The following is a 17885-nucleotide window of genomic DNA, read 5'->3' as shown; positions in this document are numbered from 1 at the left end:
ACCGGAGGGAGGTGTTGGCCTCCTTCTGCTTCTCCTCGATGTGGATGGGCTGCAGCTGTGAGGTGGCGAAGGCGAAGGTGTGGTAGACAGTCTGCGGGTAGCGGAGCTTGTGGATGTGCTTCCGGAACATCTCCACGGTCTCCGAGCTCACCTCCACGTCGAAGGCCACCTTCAGCAGCTGGAAATGATACGTACGTTATAACGAAACAATCCTGTTTATGTACGCAGCCAACTGTGCTAATCGGAGGTGCAAGATCCTATACATAGCGCTGGTCTTTCGTACGGTGCCAGAATGCAGCATGGGTATCTACACCGAGTCTGGTTGGTGAACTGTGAGATGCGTCACGCGCAATGCAATATGTACTTTGAGGAATAGGTGGTGAGGGTTGCATGCGTGGTGTGTTTGGTGTGTGTAGTGTTTGTGGTGTGTGTGTGTGTGGTGTGTGTTGGCACAAGCACTGTGGTGACATTATCGCCACAGTGGCAAATGGAGGCTGCTGTTGAGTTGTGTTCTGCATATGTGCTTATGGTGAAGCACTGAGTGTGTTGTACAATTTATATTTGTGCTATATTTTTAATTTATCATGGGAAAGTATTTTTGCGATGCTTTATATTTTCTGCATTGCTGTACTTTCTTTTTTTGCTTTTGTCATTTATGTGACCACGGTAACGACTGCAAATTAGCCTACCCTGATCTCTTTGAGTTGTCACCTGATTAAACAAAATAAACTTGAAACTTGATACCGAGCAGGGCTTCAGTCTAAGCAGTAACCCACTCGGTATGTGGACTACGTACCTCCCTTGGTTCAGTGTGGTCTCCCTGGCAAGTTGTACATGCGACTTGCTATGGTTGTCGCACAGGGTGCACACATGCCTGGAAGGTGCAGGACCGCAGCTGTAGGCCTTCCTGCACATACTGCTCGATCTGGGACGTCACGGTGATCTTCTTCTCCTTGGTGAGCGCCGCCACTGGGAAGCTGCGCACCACCGGCTGCTCTCCAACTGCCGAGCACACATCGTCGTGACCCCAGACACGCACCGCACATGCTCAGCTCACGCAAATGAGCATGTAAAGTGATGGCAAGAGACGCAACATACTTGTAGGTCACTGTCGATGAAATATTTTTAAGGTTTCAATCAATATTCGCTTGACTTAAAAAAATTGGCTGAATATGACTGTTTTTGTATTTGGCTGAATTATTGCAAGCGAAAAAAATGCGAAGCCGAATATATTTTGAGCACCGCAGGCCGCTGTAGTCATAGGACCACACATGACCAACACAGCCCGCAGTTGGGGTGATGCGGGAAGGGTGCAGAGGGGCACAGAGAGAAAGACAGACGCAGAGAATGAGAAATAGACAGGAGACGAGATAAAGCGAGAGAGACAGTGTGATAAAGGGAGATACGTAGAGATAGACACATAGTGAGGGAGACACAAGGGGGAGAGAGAGAGCGAGGTTTTCCAGTTTATCGCCTACGTACAAATAAAAAAGTTATTTGGCATTGCATTTGAAGTCGGATGATTACTTAATTAGGTATTTGATATTTCAAAGAAAAGTGAAATACTATTCAGTGCAACCATGCTCATTTGAGTCTACGATGAAAGTAATACGATGGCATAAAACTTGGTCTGAATTCATCACCGAGCATGTCTCGTTACTGTTCATCTGTTCTGGCAAATGCAACTACAGCCATTGTGGAAAGATAGTTGTAGCAATGACACTACGGTACTTCGGTTTTGTCATCCAAAACCAGGTTTTCACAGAAACCAGCGCATGATAAATTACTCATGGCACTAATTGGCTACAATTACGTGAGCATATGCTTATTCTGAAGACTCCATACAGGCCAAGGCAACCATCCAATCACAACAAAATGTCAAGCATTCGCAAGAGACTTTGATAGTACATGAATGCCAAATTTACTGTATGCACTTAGCACAGGAAAGCTATGGACACTAATTATTAAAAATACACGTAATGCACATTATTAGGAATTATCGAGGGAAATATTGCTTAACAATTTCAACAATGTGGGTGAACAGCCCCGAGGTATAAGTGTCGCAAGGTTCAATGTGTTTGCCTTGGCTCCGTATATTCTGGCACAAAATCTGGCCAATTTGCTCCCTGTTTTGGAATGCCCATCTGCTCGCCATAACCATACAGAAAACCTCTCAATGACCGAGGCACTGCAACAGCTCGCCAGTCATTTATTGGCAATGCACATGATAGCGCAAAGGTCAGTCATAGTTACAAGATTTTCAGCATAAAGGCCATAAAAGTCATCTGTGCTCAGTAACACAATTACCAAAACTTTGGCTCCCATGTTTGAAAAAAAAAAGCCCTAATGAGTGTTTTTCCAAAAAAATGACTCAGGTGAGGCATTGAAAATGAGAAGCAAATTGTACATGCAGAAATATGTTCATTAACAAATGGAATTCTACATGTGATTTGAGTGATTTGTCTGGGACAAATTATATTTTGATAGCAGTTTGTGAAAAAATAAACAATACATGATCCACCTGACAGATATTTTTACCTCTAAATGTATAGCCTGAAAATATGTCTGCCTTAATAACTACAAAACTGAAACCTGCATCCAATAGAAACACGGATTGTAGCTTAACAGCAACACGTACTATATTTTCACTAAAACGAAGAAGTTAAACAGATGTATTTTTAAAGGCTGTAAAAACGATTCCATTAATTCTGCAATAGGCTTAAATGCCACGCACTTGCATTTAGCACCCACTGTGGATGAAATTTCATCGACCATTAAAATCGGGAAAAACCCCTACTATTCCATTTCTATGCCAAAGTTAGGGTGGGGGAAAAAACAAAACCATGGTATAGTTGAATTAAAGGTGAAAGTGTGATGCCGTGGCTATGAAAATGAGCCTTCTGGTAATGGTCCATTGGCAAACATTCTTACCGAGAGGGTCTACTGGCATGCCCCTGAAAATGATGCGGTAATTGGTGAGGAAGATGGCACCCTCCGCTGGCAGGATGGGAGGGCCTCCCATGGCGCCCCCGGAGACCTCCTCCCGGCCGTCCATGAGAAGGTAGACTCGCAGCCCGTCGACGATGAAGTTCTCCCCGTGCAGTAGGGCAGGCTTCGTGATTTTGGGCTGCAAGAAAGAACGGCACCAATGGTTTGGTCGTAAAGGTAATTCACTGGAGGAGTGGAGAGTTGATTTCGCCAGTTTCCATATCGTAGAGCGGGCAGCACGGCACTTAAAATAATTACCTCTTTTCTGAGTAAAGCATGACAGATTTGATGCGAGCACTCACAAAAGGCTGAGCTGAATAATGTTTCCATAATATACGAGGATTTTATTTAAGACCTGCACACCACCAAGGCATAGTATAAAGGTACCATAAATTGAAAATGTTGAGTCAGTTGCCGTGGTTTTAGAATGTATATAGACTTGAATAAATACATGAAACTATACTCAGTCTCAACCATAAAAATACAGATTCATTATCATCATGATGAGCCATGGTGAATCTACAGCTGGATAAAGCTGTTCCCATGTGACTGTCATGCCTCAAGGTCTTGCTATACCACAATCCATCTTGTTTCTGCATGAGTTAATCTTATTGCTACATCACTGGTGATTGTCCTTCCACGCGTGTTCCGTGTGTTTTTCTCAGATCCACATGTTCTTCCTTCTGTCTCCTGGAGCAATTCCCAGCATGCATCTTTCCATGGTTGAATGTGCACTTCTCAGCTTTTGATCTATTCTGGAATTATTGATGTTGCTGCTCTACGTATTGCAGGTATATGTATTCCTTTTCTCATTTCTATTTTTGTTACTTTCTTCATGCAATCAACGTATAGCTGTTCCACCTTTATAAATTGTTTTGATATATTTAAGGCTTTGCTTTGTGAGAAATTGGATAAATGTATCAGTTTCCACTCAAATCAATGCCTTTTCGTAGTTTACAAAAGGCAGGCATTATTTACATAATACACTTTGCCTCGGTTGTGCCATCGTTCCTCCCCAGAGTCCTCATTGGCTAGAGGTCATGCGCCACCCACCGTGCTGCCTTCTGATTGGCTCCCACCCCTTTACTTAACATCGAAGCAAATAGATGCCCGGCGAAAGGGGAGGGCCACAGGGGATAGAGATTGGTGATACTGGTGGTGGGTGCTAATTGATATGATTTGTCTTCTCGAAAATGTGACTTGAGTCGTTGGTTGACCCATAAATTGTTCATTATTCAGTTATCTGCGATATGTGAACAAATTATAAATTTGTGACCAGAGGCCAATGGATCTGTCATATTCACATCAGTGTTGTCTCACTTGTGAAAAATGATTGAGACATCACTCCATAATTAGAGTATGTTGAGTGTACACTGTTATTAAACACATCCACTAGTTTCCATCTAGCAGCTGTTTGTGCTTTTTTGATAACATCTATAGCAATTCCACCCGCTTCGAGAGCTTTCCATTTTGTACATATTGCAAAGGGTGGTGGTTACTTCTTCAGGTGTAACATTTGCAAAATCCTCTTACCCACCTGCAAAAATGATTTGTTTCCTAGGAAATATGAAATTCTTTGCTAAAGGCATCCGCATATAATTTCACCACTTATTATATTATCCCACCTCTATCCTGAACAATGGTTCTATCTTAACAAATCATCAACTTACTTTTTGCTGCTTTCACTATCCCAAAGCTCGTCATGATTTTCAACCACTTCCGCACAGTTATTTAATTTAATTTATCATTAATTCCTCATGGCTTGACAAGAGTTCTATGTAAGCTGTTTTGTGAGTTTTTTTATATTTCATTTCATATTTCTCCTTTCCAAAAACATTGCTGTTTGTGGTTTTCGGATAGCTTTTCTTGCCCCACAATGTTAGTGACATCAATTTCATAATTAAGTTTCTCTCGGGATTTGAAGCAATACAACTTAAAGAAATGGAAAAGCATTTAACTTCTTGCATCAATCTCACCTTCTCAATAGGTGGCAGCCTCCTGCTCTCTCGATGGACCGACTCCAGAGTTTCAATATGAATTGCAACAGTTCCTGCAAAGGAAGCAGCCCACTCTTAACCAACACGCTATGCAAACAGCGAAAAGCACATAATGCAATGACAGTAATTTACAGTACAGAACTTTGTCAAGACACTGCTAGATGATAGCCTCCCCATTTATTTTTGGTCATGGGAGTTGTTTGACCATACTTCATCATACTGGTGAATGCAGGTTGGTGCAGGGGTGATCCGGGGCTTCTCAGACATCACTCACCACTGATATCAGTAATGGCTGGGACTCAAAACTCATGTCTCCGGGATCATAGTGAAGTGCACTAACTACTGCCTCAATGCTGCTCCACCCTTACAATGATAGCCGTCATCACCCCTTTGTCAATCATGGGGGTTATCTCATGAGATATCACCACGATGGTTATAGCGGGTTGATGACGGTGTTAAGCAGATGCGCTGGAACCTAGAAGTGCAGCACTACAACAGATTCGGCTGCACTGCCCTGTACGGTCGTTTCCCATCCAAACACCACTAAGCTCAAGAGAAGAGGTGTATGGTGGGTGATTTGATCACGGTGGTAATAGCGGTAACCGTAGTGATAACACAGTGAAATTTACCTATTTTCTATGAGAAAACGTGTGCATTTGTGTCATTCCTTCACATAAAGTCCTGGTCACAAAAGCAAAGTTTGTGGGGAATAACAGCCATTTTCTATACTTTTGAGGCATAATTAGAAAATAACACTTACTACCCAGGAACAAAAATCGTGTTACATAGTGTAATGCTTCACCGACAGGGGTCCCCTCACCAGGAATCATGCTGTTGAGGGCCCGTATGTGCTCCGTGGTGACCTTGCTCTCTGTGCACACTTTGTCCACGAAGCGCGTGATGAACCGCACCACCGAATTGGCGACGTCGGTGCCTTCCGAGTCTTCGAAGCCACTCTCCGTGTCGTAACTCTCCGCCACGCTGCCGGCAATACTGTTGAGATTTAAATGAAAGTGGGGTGGGGAGGGGGCAAGGCCCATCTAAGCTACAGATAACTACTTCGCAAATACTTTTATAAAGCAAAGTTCTGTCAGGTAAGGATTCAGAAAATGTACATTTTATAACAGAGACAACAGATGTGGTCATACCAAGGCAGATTTCCAAAGAATATAGTTGGATCGGTGACTACCATCTGGAAATTGTCACATGCCCAAAAAGCCAAAAAATATGTGATGAATGTATTTTGGTATATTTTTTTACATTTGTCTTTTTGTAAATACTGTATGAATTGGCCATACATCAAGCTAAAATGTTGTTTCTTGAAATTTCAGCGAAGGGATTTTTCTGACTCTCTCGTATCATGTCTGGGCACAGGTTCTTTTTACATTAACACAGCCAGATGATTTTTGACTCCGAACACAGTATATTGGCACTGAAATCCCAACTCCCACAAGCTCAAGAGCACAGTTTGATTCAAATACCACATTCCATGCACAGTTTTTTTTTATCAATATGAACACTTGTAAACTGTACCTATTGGTCAGGAAACTATTGGAGACGCTCTCCCCATCGCCCAGGCCTGGCTTGAGAAGCAGCCGGTTTTTGCTGGAGTCAAGAGGCACCAATAGGTAGACCATTCGGTTTGCGTAGTGGATGGCCTGGCTGTATACGATGCCCTCTTCGCTGGATATCAGGTCTTGCCGCTTCTCCTCCTCGAGTGTTGGCCACAGCCGCAACTGCTCTGCCGCTATCTCCATCGGGGTTTTGTCAGGAACCCCTGATGTCTAAAAGCCATGAATCAAGGCAAAAACGACAGACACAGCATGACCCTTTGTAAAAAAAAAAACAACACACGTATGGTGTTTATGGACAGTGCATGTTGGATTTTTTGTTTAGCCCTGAATTTAACCTCAACTTAAAATATTTAAGGACGTAGGAAATACATTTATATTTGATAACATAAATCAAGAAATACAGTAGGCTCACTTATTACTTTTGTATGTATTTCGAAAAAAAACCGGCTTGTTTGATTCTGAAACAGGAAATATCAACGACAGCAGAGGCAGGCCAAGATCTGGGGAGTAAGAGATTTATTAAAAAGCGACATTCCCTTGTTTTAACCATCATCACTCATTGTTGTGCTGCAATGCAAGCGGGGGTTTATCCCTCCACACCAGGGGGTAGGCTAACCCTATGGAAAAGCAAGATAGCGGACCACAGAGGGACGTAAACATGAAAGTGCAACGCATCCATTGGGAATAAAGGAATGACAGCATTGAGAGGGAGGACAGAATTTTTTTTTAAGCACGTAACCATCTGCCTTGTGTCAAAGTGCTGAGCCAAAATATAAGACGTTCCGCTGGAAATTAAGACTTTTTTTTCATTAAAGAATGGAACAGTAAGTATAGTACTCATGCAATAAAAACAGTAAAGAATTAATACAACTTCCACGAAGCCCATACAGATTGTCAATGCGCAAGCGTATAAGGTTTTGCCAGTATCGATTAGATAAGGATTGGAATTTGAATCCTATGGAGACAAGGGCCTTCGGTGTGCAGCTTACTATTTCCAGTGCCATTGAAAAAAAAGACATACATCAAGACCATTTCATGTTAAGGATAGGCAAGAACAAAGAGTTGATTGGTCAATGAAGACAGCAAATAATTTCAGCAATTTTTATTTCTCTTAATGCCTGTAGAGTTGTAGTTTCTTGTCAAATTGATTAATTAACTTTTTTTTTTGGCAAAACAATTTCTAGTGCTAGCCAAAACAAACATATTTGCACAATTCAGGATTCCCTGATTTTTTCGTCACCTTTTTTTGGTCCAGCCTCAGGTCACAATTTCCACGAGTTTATACAAGATATACAAATAATGTTTTAAAAGTGAAGCCTCTCTCACTCACCTGCCGGTGCGCAGGACTGCCGTCATTCATGGACAGATACAGAGACTGGATGTGCTTCTGCACATCGTCGTAAAAGGTGGCCTCCCAAAACTGTTGGCTGGTCCAAACGGGATGATCTTGAACGCACGTGTACGCAAACTGTGTAACGCCTTGACAGAGTTTCTGATGGGAAAAAAGAAGCCGTGCGCGCACAAATGGTGGTAAGAGTTAGTCCCAACAAAAATACTACACTCATGCACCTCGGGCTTGTCCCCGAAGCTTGTCCAATATTATAATGCACATAATAAAATAAACTCAAGATTCTTTTGAAAAGAATGTATAATATACACACGTATGTTAATAATTAGTTAAGTAAATTATTTTCACAAATTATACATTGCATTGCCAGCAGATGGCAGGCTAGGATGATACAAAATGTGCGTTTTCCTTTTTCCATTTTCCTATGCCATAAAAGACAAACAGGTGAATTGTTCTTGAGGATGCAGCATTGTAGTTGTTTGTTCCTTGAGTGGAAAATGTACAATGGGAACACTTCCAAAATGAGAACTTATTATCAAAATCACTGCAAGCAATCCATCACGCTGCTACACTACCATGACCTTCCTGCCACGTTTTTACCTAAAATATTTTGGCCTCAACGCCAACATTCATATTTTGAATTCAACCGTTTGTCATAAGGAAAAATGACCAAAGTCAAGTTATTCTCCATAAACACATCACAGATGTTACAACATCAACCACGGTGCTGATATTGGCTTGTATTTATTCTGTTTGGTTAACCATGCTCAATTAAGTCTGCCTTGTATGTCAACAGCATTTAGATTTTTTTTTTTACTTTTAATGTCATTAGTTTCCACTGGTTGGGAATGCAGGCCGGTGCTTTATAGCTCATAGAAACCGAAGAGTTCAAGAAAATCCCTACACAAGACTGAAACCATGAAGAAGCCAACAAGTATTGTTTGATGCATTGACGTGTCAAGGCCGCAGTGCGCAGCTGGCTGGAATGTTACGTGCGCTTTGTTCTGTTACGATGCTGTGACGTGCACACACACAACCTAATGAACCTAGGATATTGCTTTTCAGTCCAAATCGGATAAAAAGACTAACAACACATTTGTCATGATACTTTGGCTGCCACAAACAGAGTTAATTGAGACAATGAGGTCGAAATACTCTCGCAGTAAATGTATTCCACACTGATTATATCGACGCTCAGAGTCTGGCAGAGGAGCATGTATTTTCCATTTACTCGAAATACGCTGCATCTATGGTCTGTGCACAACAGTCTTGTTGTCCCCGACTGCTTGCACTTGTGACAACCCAAACCAAATGAATTATGTGCAATGTTTATATTTATATGAGAAGATTTATGTAATGACAGTCAACGCACTGTTATAAAATATGGCTTATATCACCAGGCCAGTGTTTCCAGCTTATTTTCCCAAAGCTAGCTAAACGGAGTAAAGTTGACTGAACTACAGTCATACAAGTTTAAGCATGCACCCCGTAAACTCTGATATCACACTGGAAAAAAGTGTGAAAAAGCATTTAGTTGTAATTGAACCCAAGCTCTCGTTCTTACCACATATCTCAACGCAATAGAAACTCTAAACTGCATCTCCACAAAATCTCCAGCATTTGCAACTTCCTTACCATAGCTGGTGCTGAGACCCTTATCCCATGCCTTCATTGCATCTCGACTCGACTATTGTGACTCTCTCCTTTCTGACCTGCTAAGATGTATCACAAGGTTCCAAAAATCCATGATCTCCAAACTCAAGATGACCAAAAATGTGACCACATCGCCCGGCTACTCAAATAGCTCAACTGGCTCTCAGTGCAATGCTAGTTCAATTTAAAGATCAATCATGGTCTTCAAGATCTTCCATGGACTTGCCCATACCTACATCTCCCCTCTCTTACCACTCTATCCCACTCTCACGCACTCTCTTGCTCCAATAACCGAGACTTTCTGTGAAAGCCCTCACTTAACCCTTTACTCTATAGGCCATATATTCACCTAAACTGACCCCCCCCCCCAAGTCTAGAACTCACTTCACTCCCTGTCAACACACTCCCCATATTCAAGTCCGGGCTTGGGACTTGCCTTTTTCCTCTGCTTATGACTGACTGTCTCTCTATATAAACAAGTATGTCCAATATTCTGCACAGAATATTGAGATGAGGTCGCATTTAGATGGTATATTGATTCAAATGTTATTGTCCCACCAGTACAAGTTGAAAATTTAATTAAAATTGTTTAATTTAAACAGGTGACCACTGAGATAAAATATATCTTATCAAAGAGACCAGGATAATAACAGGGGACTTTTGTTGAATTGAGTTCCAGGTTTATCATTCCAATGTGAAATTTGATAACAGGTGACATTTCAGATTAAATCTTTAGTAATACCACAAAACAGTACAAGGTGGCTGTGGGAACTGAAGCATCATAAGCTGGCCACTATGCTATTTGGCAACACATGCAAAGGCTTCAAAAGGTGTTTGGCTACCAACAAAATGATGCAACAGAGGCTCTGGATGAGTAAATGTTTTGGAAATTGCATCAGCTGCCAGTATGATATTAACGTAAAGGTAGTTTTTATTTGTAAACAGACAAAAATTATGTTCTGTGATGCATTTCCTCCATTCTTGTCCGAGAAAAGTGTAAACTGGAACATCCTGTTCACATATGAAGCACGACATGAGAAGTGCACTCGGCTTACCCGACAGAAGGTGGTCACCAGAGGTAACAGTGCCGAAGCAACGCTGTGTTCATCCAAAGTTGAGCAGTCCTGAAAGGACATACAGGCAGATGTAATACCTAATGCGTAACACTTGGCAACTACAACATGGAAAGACGGCAAGAGTGGCAGAAACAAGAAACTGTGCAATACGATAAGTGCTCATTATGATCATAATCAACGTTAATGTCACGTGTGCAGTTTGAATAGCGCAATTAAAGAGCAAAAAAACCAAGACAAGTGCCCAAATAAAACGTGGAAGGGAATAATAACGTGAAGCAAAATCCTGGCTTCGCAAACTTTGCCGAGTGCGTTCGCAAACATTCCTGTGGCGCTTTTTGGCACCGGACGTAGTGGCAGAGGCTGCCATGTGCTGTGCAGGCAGGCACGTACCTGCAGAGCCGAGTTCATCATGCGGATGACGTACTCGAACTGCTGGTGGTCCAGCACTGCTCGATTTTGCTGAGCATACATGCCGAGCTCTTGCATGAGGCAGTGGCGAGCTGCACGCCCCTTGAGCGCACGCAGCACAGCTGGCAGTGTCTAACACGCAAGACGCGTGGGGATCAAGAGCAGAAGACCAGTGAATCGGCACTCAGTGTATTTTAATGTACGTGTTAACTTCTTTCGCACAGTACGTAGCCAAACCGTGCTAATCAGAGGTGCGGGGGAAGGACAACAAACGAAACAACAACAAAATTCCCAGGAAATTGAGTTTTCAATCTAGATTTAAAAGTGCATAGTTACAGTGGCTTCCTAATATCGGAAGCAAGAGCGTTCCAGACTGCTGCAGAAGTGCATCTGAAACTGCGCGATGCAGTGACCGTATTTGTTCGATGGCTAGCCAAAAGCAGCTGCAAGAATAACCGGAGTTCGCGCGATGGTTTATGCTGCTTGACGAGCATGCGGGCTCAACGATCCTAACGGGGACCTATGCACATATGTTATAGGACTAGACAATGATGATGTTTTAAAAATGAGGATCGTCGGAAAAAGAGAAGACACCGCTGGCCCTCGTGACAAAATACTATTTCTCTAAAGGTTTTGTACATTTCTACTTGTGGGGATTATAATGGAAAATCAATGCAGCCCAACAGCTGACTTTTAATTGTTCATGTTCCATGTTCACTAAAGTAGAAAGATGAACATTAGATTACTTCAAAGGAACCAACAGAAAGAAACCCTAGACAGACCAAATATATATTGCTGGTTATCAATTGGGCCACTCTAAGCAAAGGCAAGAACTTTGGGTCCAAATATCACAACTTAAAATCAATGTCCATTGTAATGTAAAATGTAAACCATTCCAATTTTGTACAAGTTGATAAAAAAAAATCACGTTAAGCATACTCTTTGGTTCTTTCGGTAAAGTCACGTAGATAGGAAAATAAATCATAGATCACGACGTTTCGATTGCAACAACAAGCAATCGTCTTCAGGTGCGAGAGAGAAGCATGCCGTTGTGACGAGGCATTATATAGATCCGAGAGGTGGGAGATGGGGAGGCCGTAACGGGCGAGAGTGTGGGGGTGAAATTCAAAGAGGGCTTAGGTGAGAGAGAGAAAAAAGGAAACGTAGATATCAAACTTACTTAAGCATATTCAATTGTTTATTATGTAAAGTCAGTCAGATTTAGACTAATTGTAAAATAGAAAGTTAGTGAAGACTATCTTGATTTGAAGCTTTCGTGACTACAGGAATCCACTCTTTGGTTCTTTCGGTAAAGTTACGATGATAAAAAAGTATTTCAATACTACATTTCTAAGTGGAATGCGTTATTTGGAAGAATAAAGACGTGAATATATTTGTACACACGATTATGCAACTTTAATTGGAATAGTATTTATGAAAAGTGAAATCAACATCGACAATTATGAATATTCCTGTTTAGTATAACTTTATCAGTTTTACAAAGACAAAGATCTCCCATATAGTCTTAACACTGTTGGAGCAAGTGCTGTTAAGCGAGAAAATATGAAGGCCGGAACGGCACACGAGGGGGTGGGTGGCCAGCACCACGCCCGGTCGATTTTGTCTCCCTCGTGACAACGTTTTGACACATTGCACTAGGTACTCAATTGAGGCTGAGTCGACCTAGGGAGGGGCCAAAGACCAGTTCATCATCACTACCACTCCACCCTGGCCACACACACATCAATTTACTTTTGGTTATCATCCGGTGCCTTTCTGGCATAAATCTGCCACCCAAAGTGCTGCACACGATAACATGAGTAGACAACACATGCATTGTATCAGCCTGTGCACGCTGCACTACGCTGACTTAAAAGGATATTAGATAGGTCGCAATATATTGCTTGATCTTGTAGGATCAATTCAGCATTACAATGTTTTGGCTGTTCTGAAACGGTGTTTAAAAGAAGGGATATATGCATGTTGCTCTGCACTACAACTTATTGTTCCACAGAAAAATGTGTGTAAAAGCACCATGAGTCTACATTTGTTGTGAATTTAGACAAGTTCAGCTTCTGTTTATAAACTTTGGATCACCACTGCTTCTGTTGGAATGTCAAAAACATAAAGAGCGTGGAATAGAATTTGAGACATCTTAAAACTTCACAAAATTAAGCAACTTCAATCAGATTTTCTGATCCACATTGCCTGATGTGTTGGAAAAAAACAACATATGAAATAGATTACTGCGTTCTCCAGCCAGCCCCACACAACCAAAATGTTGAGCATTGAACATGTTTGGGATACTGGAGGGAGTCTGGGCATTTTGTAAGTGTACACAGCGCACCATAGCAATATCAATGTTTATCACATTTTTACATGCTATGAGTCTGCCACTATCTGGCCAAAAACAACTGCATGTCTGCCTTTCTAGTAAAACAAATTAGCGTCAAAACACAGCGGCGAAGTGGGGAAAACACAAGCCACATACTGCTGGTGACTTCTGATAAATGAGCATTGATGAAAGGTTACGGACACATTTTCGCATGTCTCACCATGTAGTTGCCTAATCCTCGTACGCCCTCCTGCCCTAATAAACTATCGTCATTCAAGTGGATGAAAGTATGGCAGCAACTGATAGTGGAATGACACAGCAGTTGTGAATACATTTGAAAGTGGATACCTACAAAAAGCATCTTCCATGCACTATTTGAAGCTAAGCTCGTACAATATTACCAGCTAATCACACTGAACTGCCAAGTCATTACAAGCCAGCACAGAGTGTACTGCATGGATGCAGAATGCAAGGAAGCAGCCAGCAGAGCAAACAGAAAATACTCCGTACCAATTGTCACAAACTCGCATACAAGTTACGGTGTTGTATTTTTTTTAAGTTTATCATGTACATTTCTTCGTATATCTTATCTGAAATGACATTTGAACTCAGGCTGCCGCCAAGACTGCAATGCTAATGAGACGATGTATTACAGCTGTGTACATCCTGGTAAACTGCAATAAACATATCAGCATTTTCTAAACATACAAAAGAATGTTTAGCATGTTTAGGAATGCTGACCATTTTACATAACACAAATTGCACATGCATTAAGAGACGGGGATAATATTACAGCTGCTGCTGTATGCAAGCAATATCAATACAAACTTTTAAAGCACCTTTTTTGCGTCGAGGAGTTTGTTTTCAAAGATGAAAGTGACGCAGTTTCTAACCACCTCCAGGCGCCGAGCACTGTTGGCCAGTGCGTGGGTAGCAGGCCCATAGTCCATGGACACTGCAAGACAACGTCAAAGGTTTATCATTTAGGCAGCAATATATGGAGAAATTCGTTACATTCCATCCTGATTGTTTTTTCTCCAGCTAATCCATGCAGGTATGACCAATAAGTGTTTTTGCTCCATTAACAGCGGGTGTTAATGTAGCCCAAGTTATAGGTTCATATGTGAGTGTGCACGAATGAGAATTGGTGTACGCGTGAATGTTTGTAGCGGGCGTCAGCTTGTGATACACGATCCAAATCACACGAGGTTTGATTCCTGCCCGTGCACACCATTTAAAAATTGTATCTGAACCAGGACTGGGTTACCCCGAGGCTTACTTGGCCCACAGTGAGTGTCTGTTGTAACGTGTTAAAATTAGCTACGGTGAAACAAAAGTCAGCCTCTGTGCTTCTGACAACTATATTACCTCATGTGCCACCACAGCCTACACAGGTAATTGTCTATACACATACTATTAACATGAAAAATGGTATACTCATGCCAACAACGCAACTAAACTGTTAACATCCACAAAAAGCACAAATACTTGTTAATGATATCCCTGAGACGGGTCAATGGCGCCATTACTTCAACAAGACGAACCTTGAACTTACATGCAATTGCACTAGCTCTAGCCCATGCAGTTAATATTAATCTATCCCAGATTATAAGTTACGTGTTGAATACCACATAGCCAAACAGGAGGAGTATACTGGCCTATCTTGACGTTATTCGCTACAAATATCAGCTTAAAGTGTGACATGACACACACACGTATTAAAAAGTCTAAATTGTAAATATGCTCTATTACATATTCTTTGTTCTATTACATATTATTACATATTCTTTGGGTCTTTCGGAAAGACCCAAAAAATATTAATTACTGCAGTCACGAAAGCTTTAAGTCAAGATTTATGCTCTATTACAACTTTAAATTACACTTATTTATAATAATTTTAAAACATCTTCAAATTCACTGTGTCACTTTGCATGGACTAACAGCATGATAAAAATAACATGTATTGCCTTTGTGTTGAACATAGATATGGCAAGAGACTGACATTATCAAGCGCAAATACAACTGGCAATTTTAGATTTGAATTCGATGCCAATGACATAACTACCATTCTTACGACCAACAATAATGTTAAGAAAAAGGCTCAAAGGGGAAAACTGAAAACAAATGGTTGAAGGGGCGGCAGGCGGGATTGTTATAAACATGGGGTTTAATATGCAGCACTATTGTGAGATAACCCAAAACAGACCAGTTTAGAGGAAACTAAGCCACACGATGACATCCACACACAATGGAGACAATCTAGGGCCGTCTGCACGTGCGATTCTCCAAGCACGACTGGGCGTTAAGAAAATATGCCCCGCTGAAGCTGGTGCCAATGATGAGTAGCCAATGGCTTTCTGCCAGCAGAGCCTCATCTCCATGATCTCCTCTATTACACCGCATACCAAATGCACCCCTCTCCACTGTAGCAAGGACCATTTACAGATTGCCAAGGCAATAATAGCTGTTAAAGCTGCAGGATTAGGCTAAGGCAGTTCCTGGCACTTCCACGAGCCTTCAGTATACACTGAGGAATGTAAGTTTTTCTCATATACATATAAATATCTTACAGCCGTTTGGCAATCCGCTGATGCATGAAGGCCTCTACACGTCGTGTTAGTAAATAATAGTTGTTTGACCATACTTCACCATGCTGATCAGTGAAGGTTGGTGAAAGAAGTTGGGGGGAAGAGGGTACCCAGGATCATTAAAACCTTGGGAAAGTGTTGCAATTTTTTTGTCCATTTGGATAATTTGTTCACCTCACTGGATTCATTGCAAGAGTTTTAATTAATTTACTTTGTGATTAATTTCCAAAATAAAAATAAATATTGCATAGAACGTACACCAAAAGATAAAATTATCACAAGATATGTTATAACTTATACATGATTAAGTTCCTCGAGGTTCGTTTCTGCATGTAAAGGCTGGCAGTGTTTTGCCAAATGCTGGCATGCTCCTCAACATCAGGATAAGTTCAGGCCAAAACGCAACAGTTATTTCTGTTACCATGTTACTCTTGGCACACCCACAAACGAGTTCATTTCAGTGGCTAACATCTGCCAAAAAAATCTCCCAATCAAATCCAATCCACGCTGGAGCACACTGCCATGCAGGGATGTCAAATATTTTTGGTGGCACAATATCGGCGTCAAAGTGTATGTCGTTAAAAATGCAATGCAGGCACCACTCGGCACATCTCGCCAAACTCCACTATATTATTTCCACGATTCTAACAACTGATGTCACATTTGGATGCAACGTTCTTCTCAATGCTGGCATGGGGTCCATTGTAGTCTAGTGGCAACCGAAAGCATCTGCACTCAATCTGTGGAGAGGCTCAGGAACACACCGGCTATACCATGTGCAGATATCCAATCACAGCTCAGAGGATCGAGGGCCACGTTGGACTGAAAGGAACGGTTCTCATTGTGAGACACGCTGCAGAAACATCTCTAGAGGAAACTCCACTGCCAAGTTTCACTAATTAATCTATCCGTGCAACATGGAATGGCCGTTGTTTGAGATGTCGATCCAGGAGCACAACATGTACCTGTATCAGTGCACACAACATAACATTTTAAGCAATTAAATAAACAAGGTCCAAGACGACTGTCAGCTGACCAGCGGTGCATGTCCAGATTTTTCCATCAGCCCCACGCCACGCTCACTCACCGATGGCGTCTCCGGCTGGGACGTTGCACAGTTTCTCTGGCCGCACAACAATCTGTGTTCCAGCCAGCCGAGCCAGCCCTTCCTCCATCAGTTTCTCCACCACGTGCTCAGCTATGAGCGGGTAGGGCTTTTGCTGCGGCATGGATAGAGCGCTGTCCGACGGCCGGTAAACGCGCTGCACGGGGGTCAGTGCGCTGGGGTTCTCCTGCGAGCGACCAACACACAGACATAAATACACCTCTTACACACAATAAGCATGTGCATGGCATGCACACAAACGCGTGTGCATGTTAATGCTATGGTTGACACCACTTACATTTAATTATAAAACCTATACTCAGCATGTATGGTATAAGCTGAATATAAGAACACCCTTTGAGAGTAAGGCCAGCTGTGCTTACATCCGACGTGTGATAATATCAGAAGTTCCCTTCACCTTGCCCCCCCCCCCACCTCAACAGTATAATGTATGCATGTGTTGCTTCTAATCGAACAGTGATATTAGGTGTGCTTACATCCAGAATATATTCTATTTAAACTGCATAAAATGCAGAGCAATTTCAGGTCATCAAATGAAAGCACATATATTACAAAAGTGGGCCAAGGAATTGCAGTTGCTTAATAAGCAAAGTCCTGATTGATGATTAAAACTACAAAACCATCTTAAAATCGAAAGAAATCAGTGTTTGTGGGTAATTTTCTTGATTACACAAGATAACCTATGCAAATACATTAGTATATTGAACCTTTCACGATTAATTAGCAAACTTAAAAAAATGTGTAATCACATTTAAAATCAATATTTAAGTAACTGTACTCCCCAGATAAACA

The 17885-nt window shown here is 41.7% G+C and overlaps 1 protein-coding gene across 10 annotated transcripts in view; it reads right to left on the bottom strand.

The window, feature by feature from the left end:
- The window catches only part of LOC116939979 (myotubularin-related protein 5-like), a 95411-nt gene that overhangs the window by 18167 nt on the left and 59359 nt on the right, over positions 1 to 17885 (bottom strand). For all 10 annotated transcript variants that reach the window (XM_032949113.2, XM_032949117.2, XM_032949118.2 and 7 more), the window contains 11 exons: positions 17055 to 17259; positions 14219 to 14334; positions 11027 to 11176; positions 10616 to 10684; positions 7890 to 8051; positions 6519 to 6769; positions 5806 to 5978; positions 4965 to 5038; positions 2932 to 3127; positions 875 to 1002; positions 3 to 178 (listed from right to left, as the gene is read on the bottom strand). In XM_032949113.2, coding sequence (XP_032805004.2) covers positions 3 to 178; positions 875 to 1002; positions 2932 to 3127; positions 4965 to 5038; positions 5806 to 5978; positions 6519 to 6769; positions 7890 to 8051; positions 10616 to 10684; positions 11027 to 11176; positions 14219 to 14334; positions 17055 to 17259 — 1700 coding nt within the window. The remainder of the gene's footprint in view (positions 1 to 2; positions 179 to 874; positions 1003 to 2931; positions 3128 to 4964; positions 5039 to 5805; positions 5979 to 6518; positions 6770 to 7889; positions 8052 to 10615; positions 10685 to 11026; positions 11177 to 14218; positions 14335 to 17054; positions 17260 to 17885) is intronic.

The sequence above is a fragment of the Petromyzon marinus genome, chromosome 7 (assembly GCF_048934315.1).
Source record: "Petromyzon marinus isolate PM22_M1 ecotype Great Lakes invasive population chromosome 7, UKy_Petmar_22M1.pri1.0, whole genome shotgun sequence".
NCBI lineage: Eukaryota > Metazoa > Chordata > Hyperoartia > Petromyzontiformes > Petromyzontidae > Petromyzon > Petromyzon marinus.
This window is presented reverse-complemented; position numbering and strand designations above follow the sequence as displayed.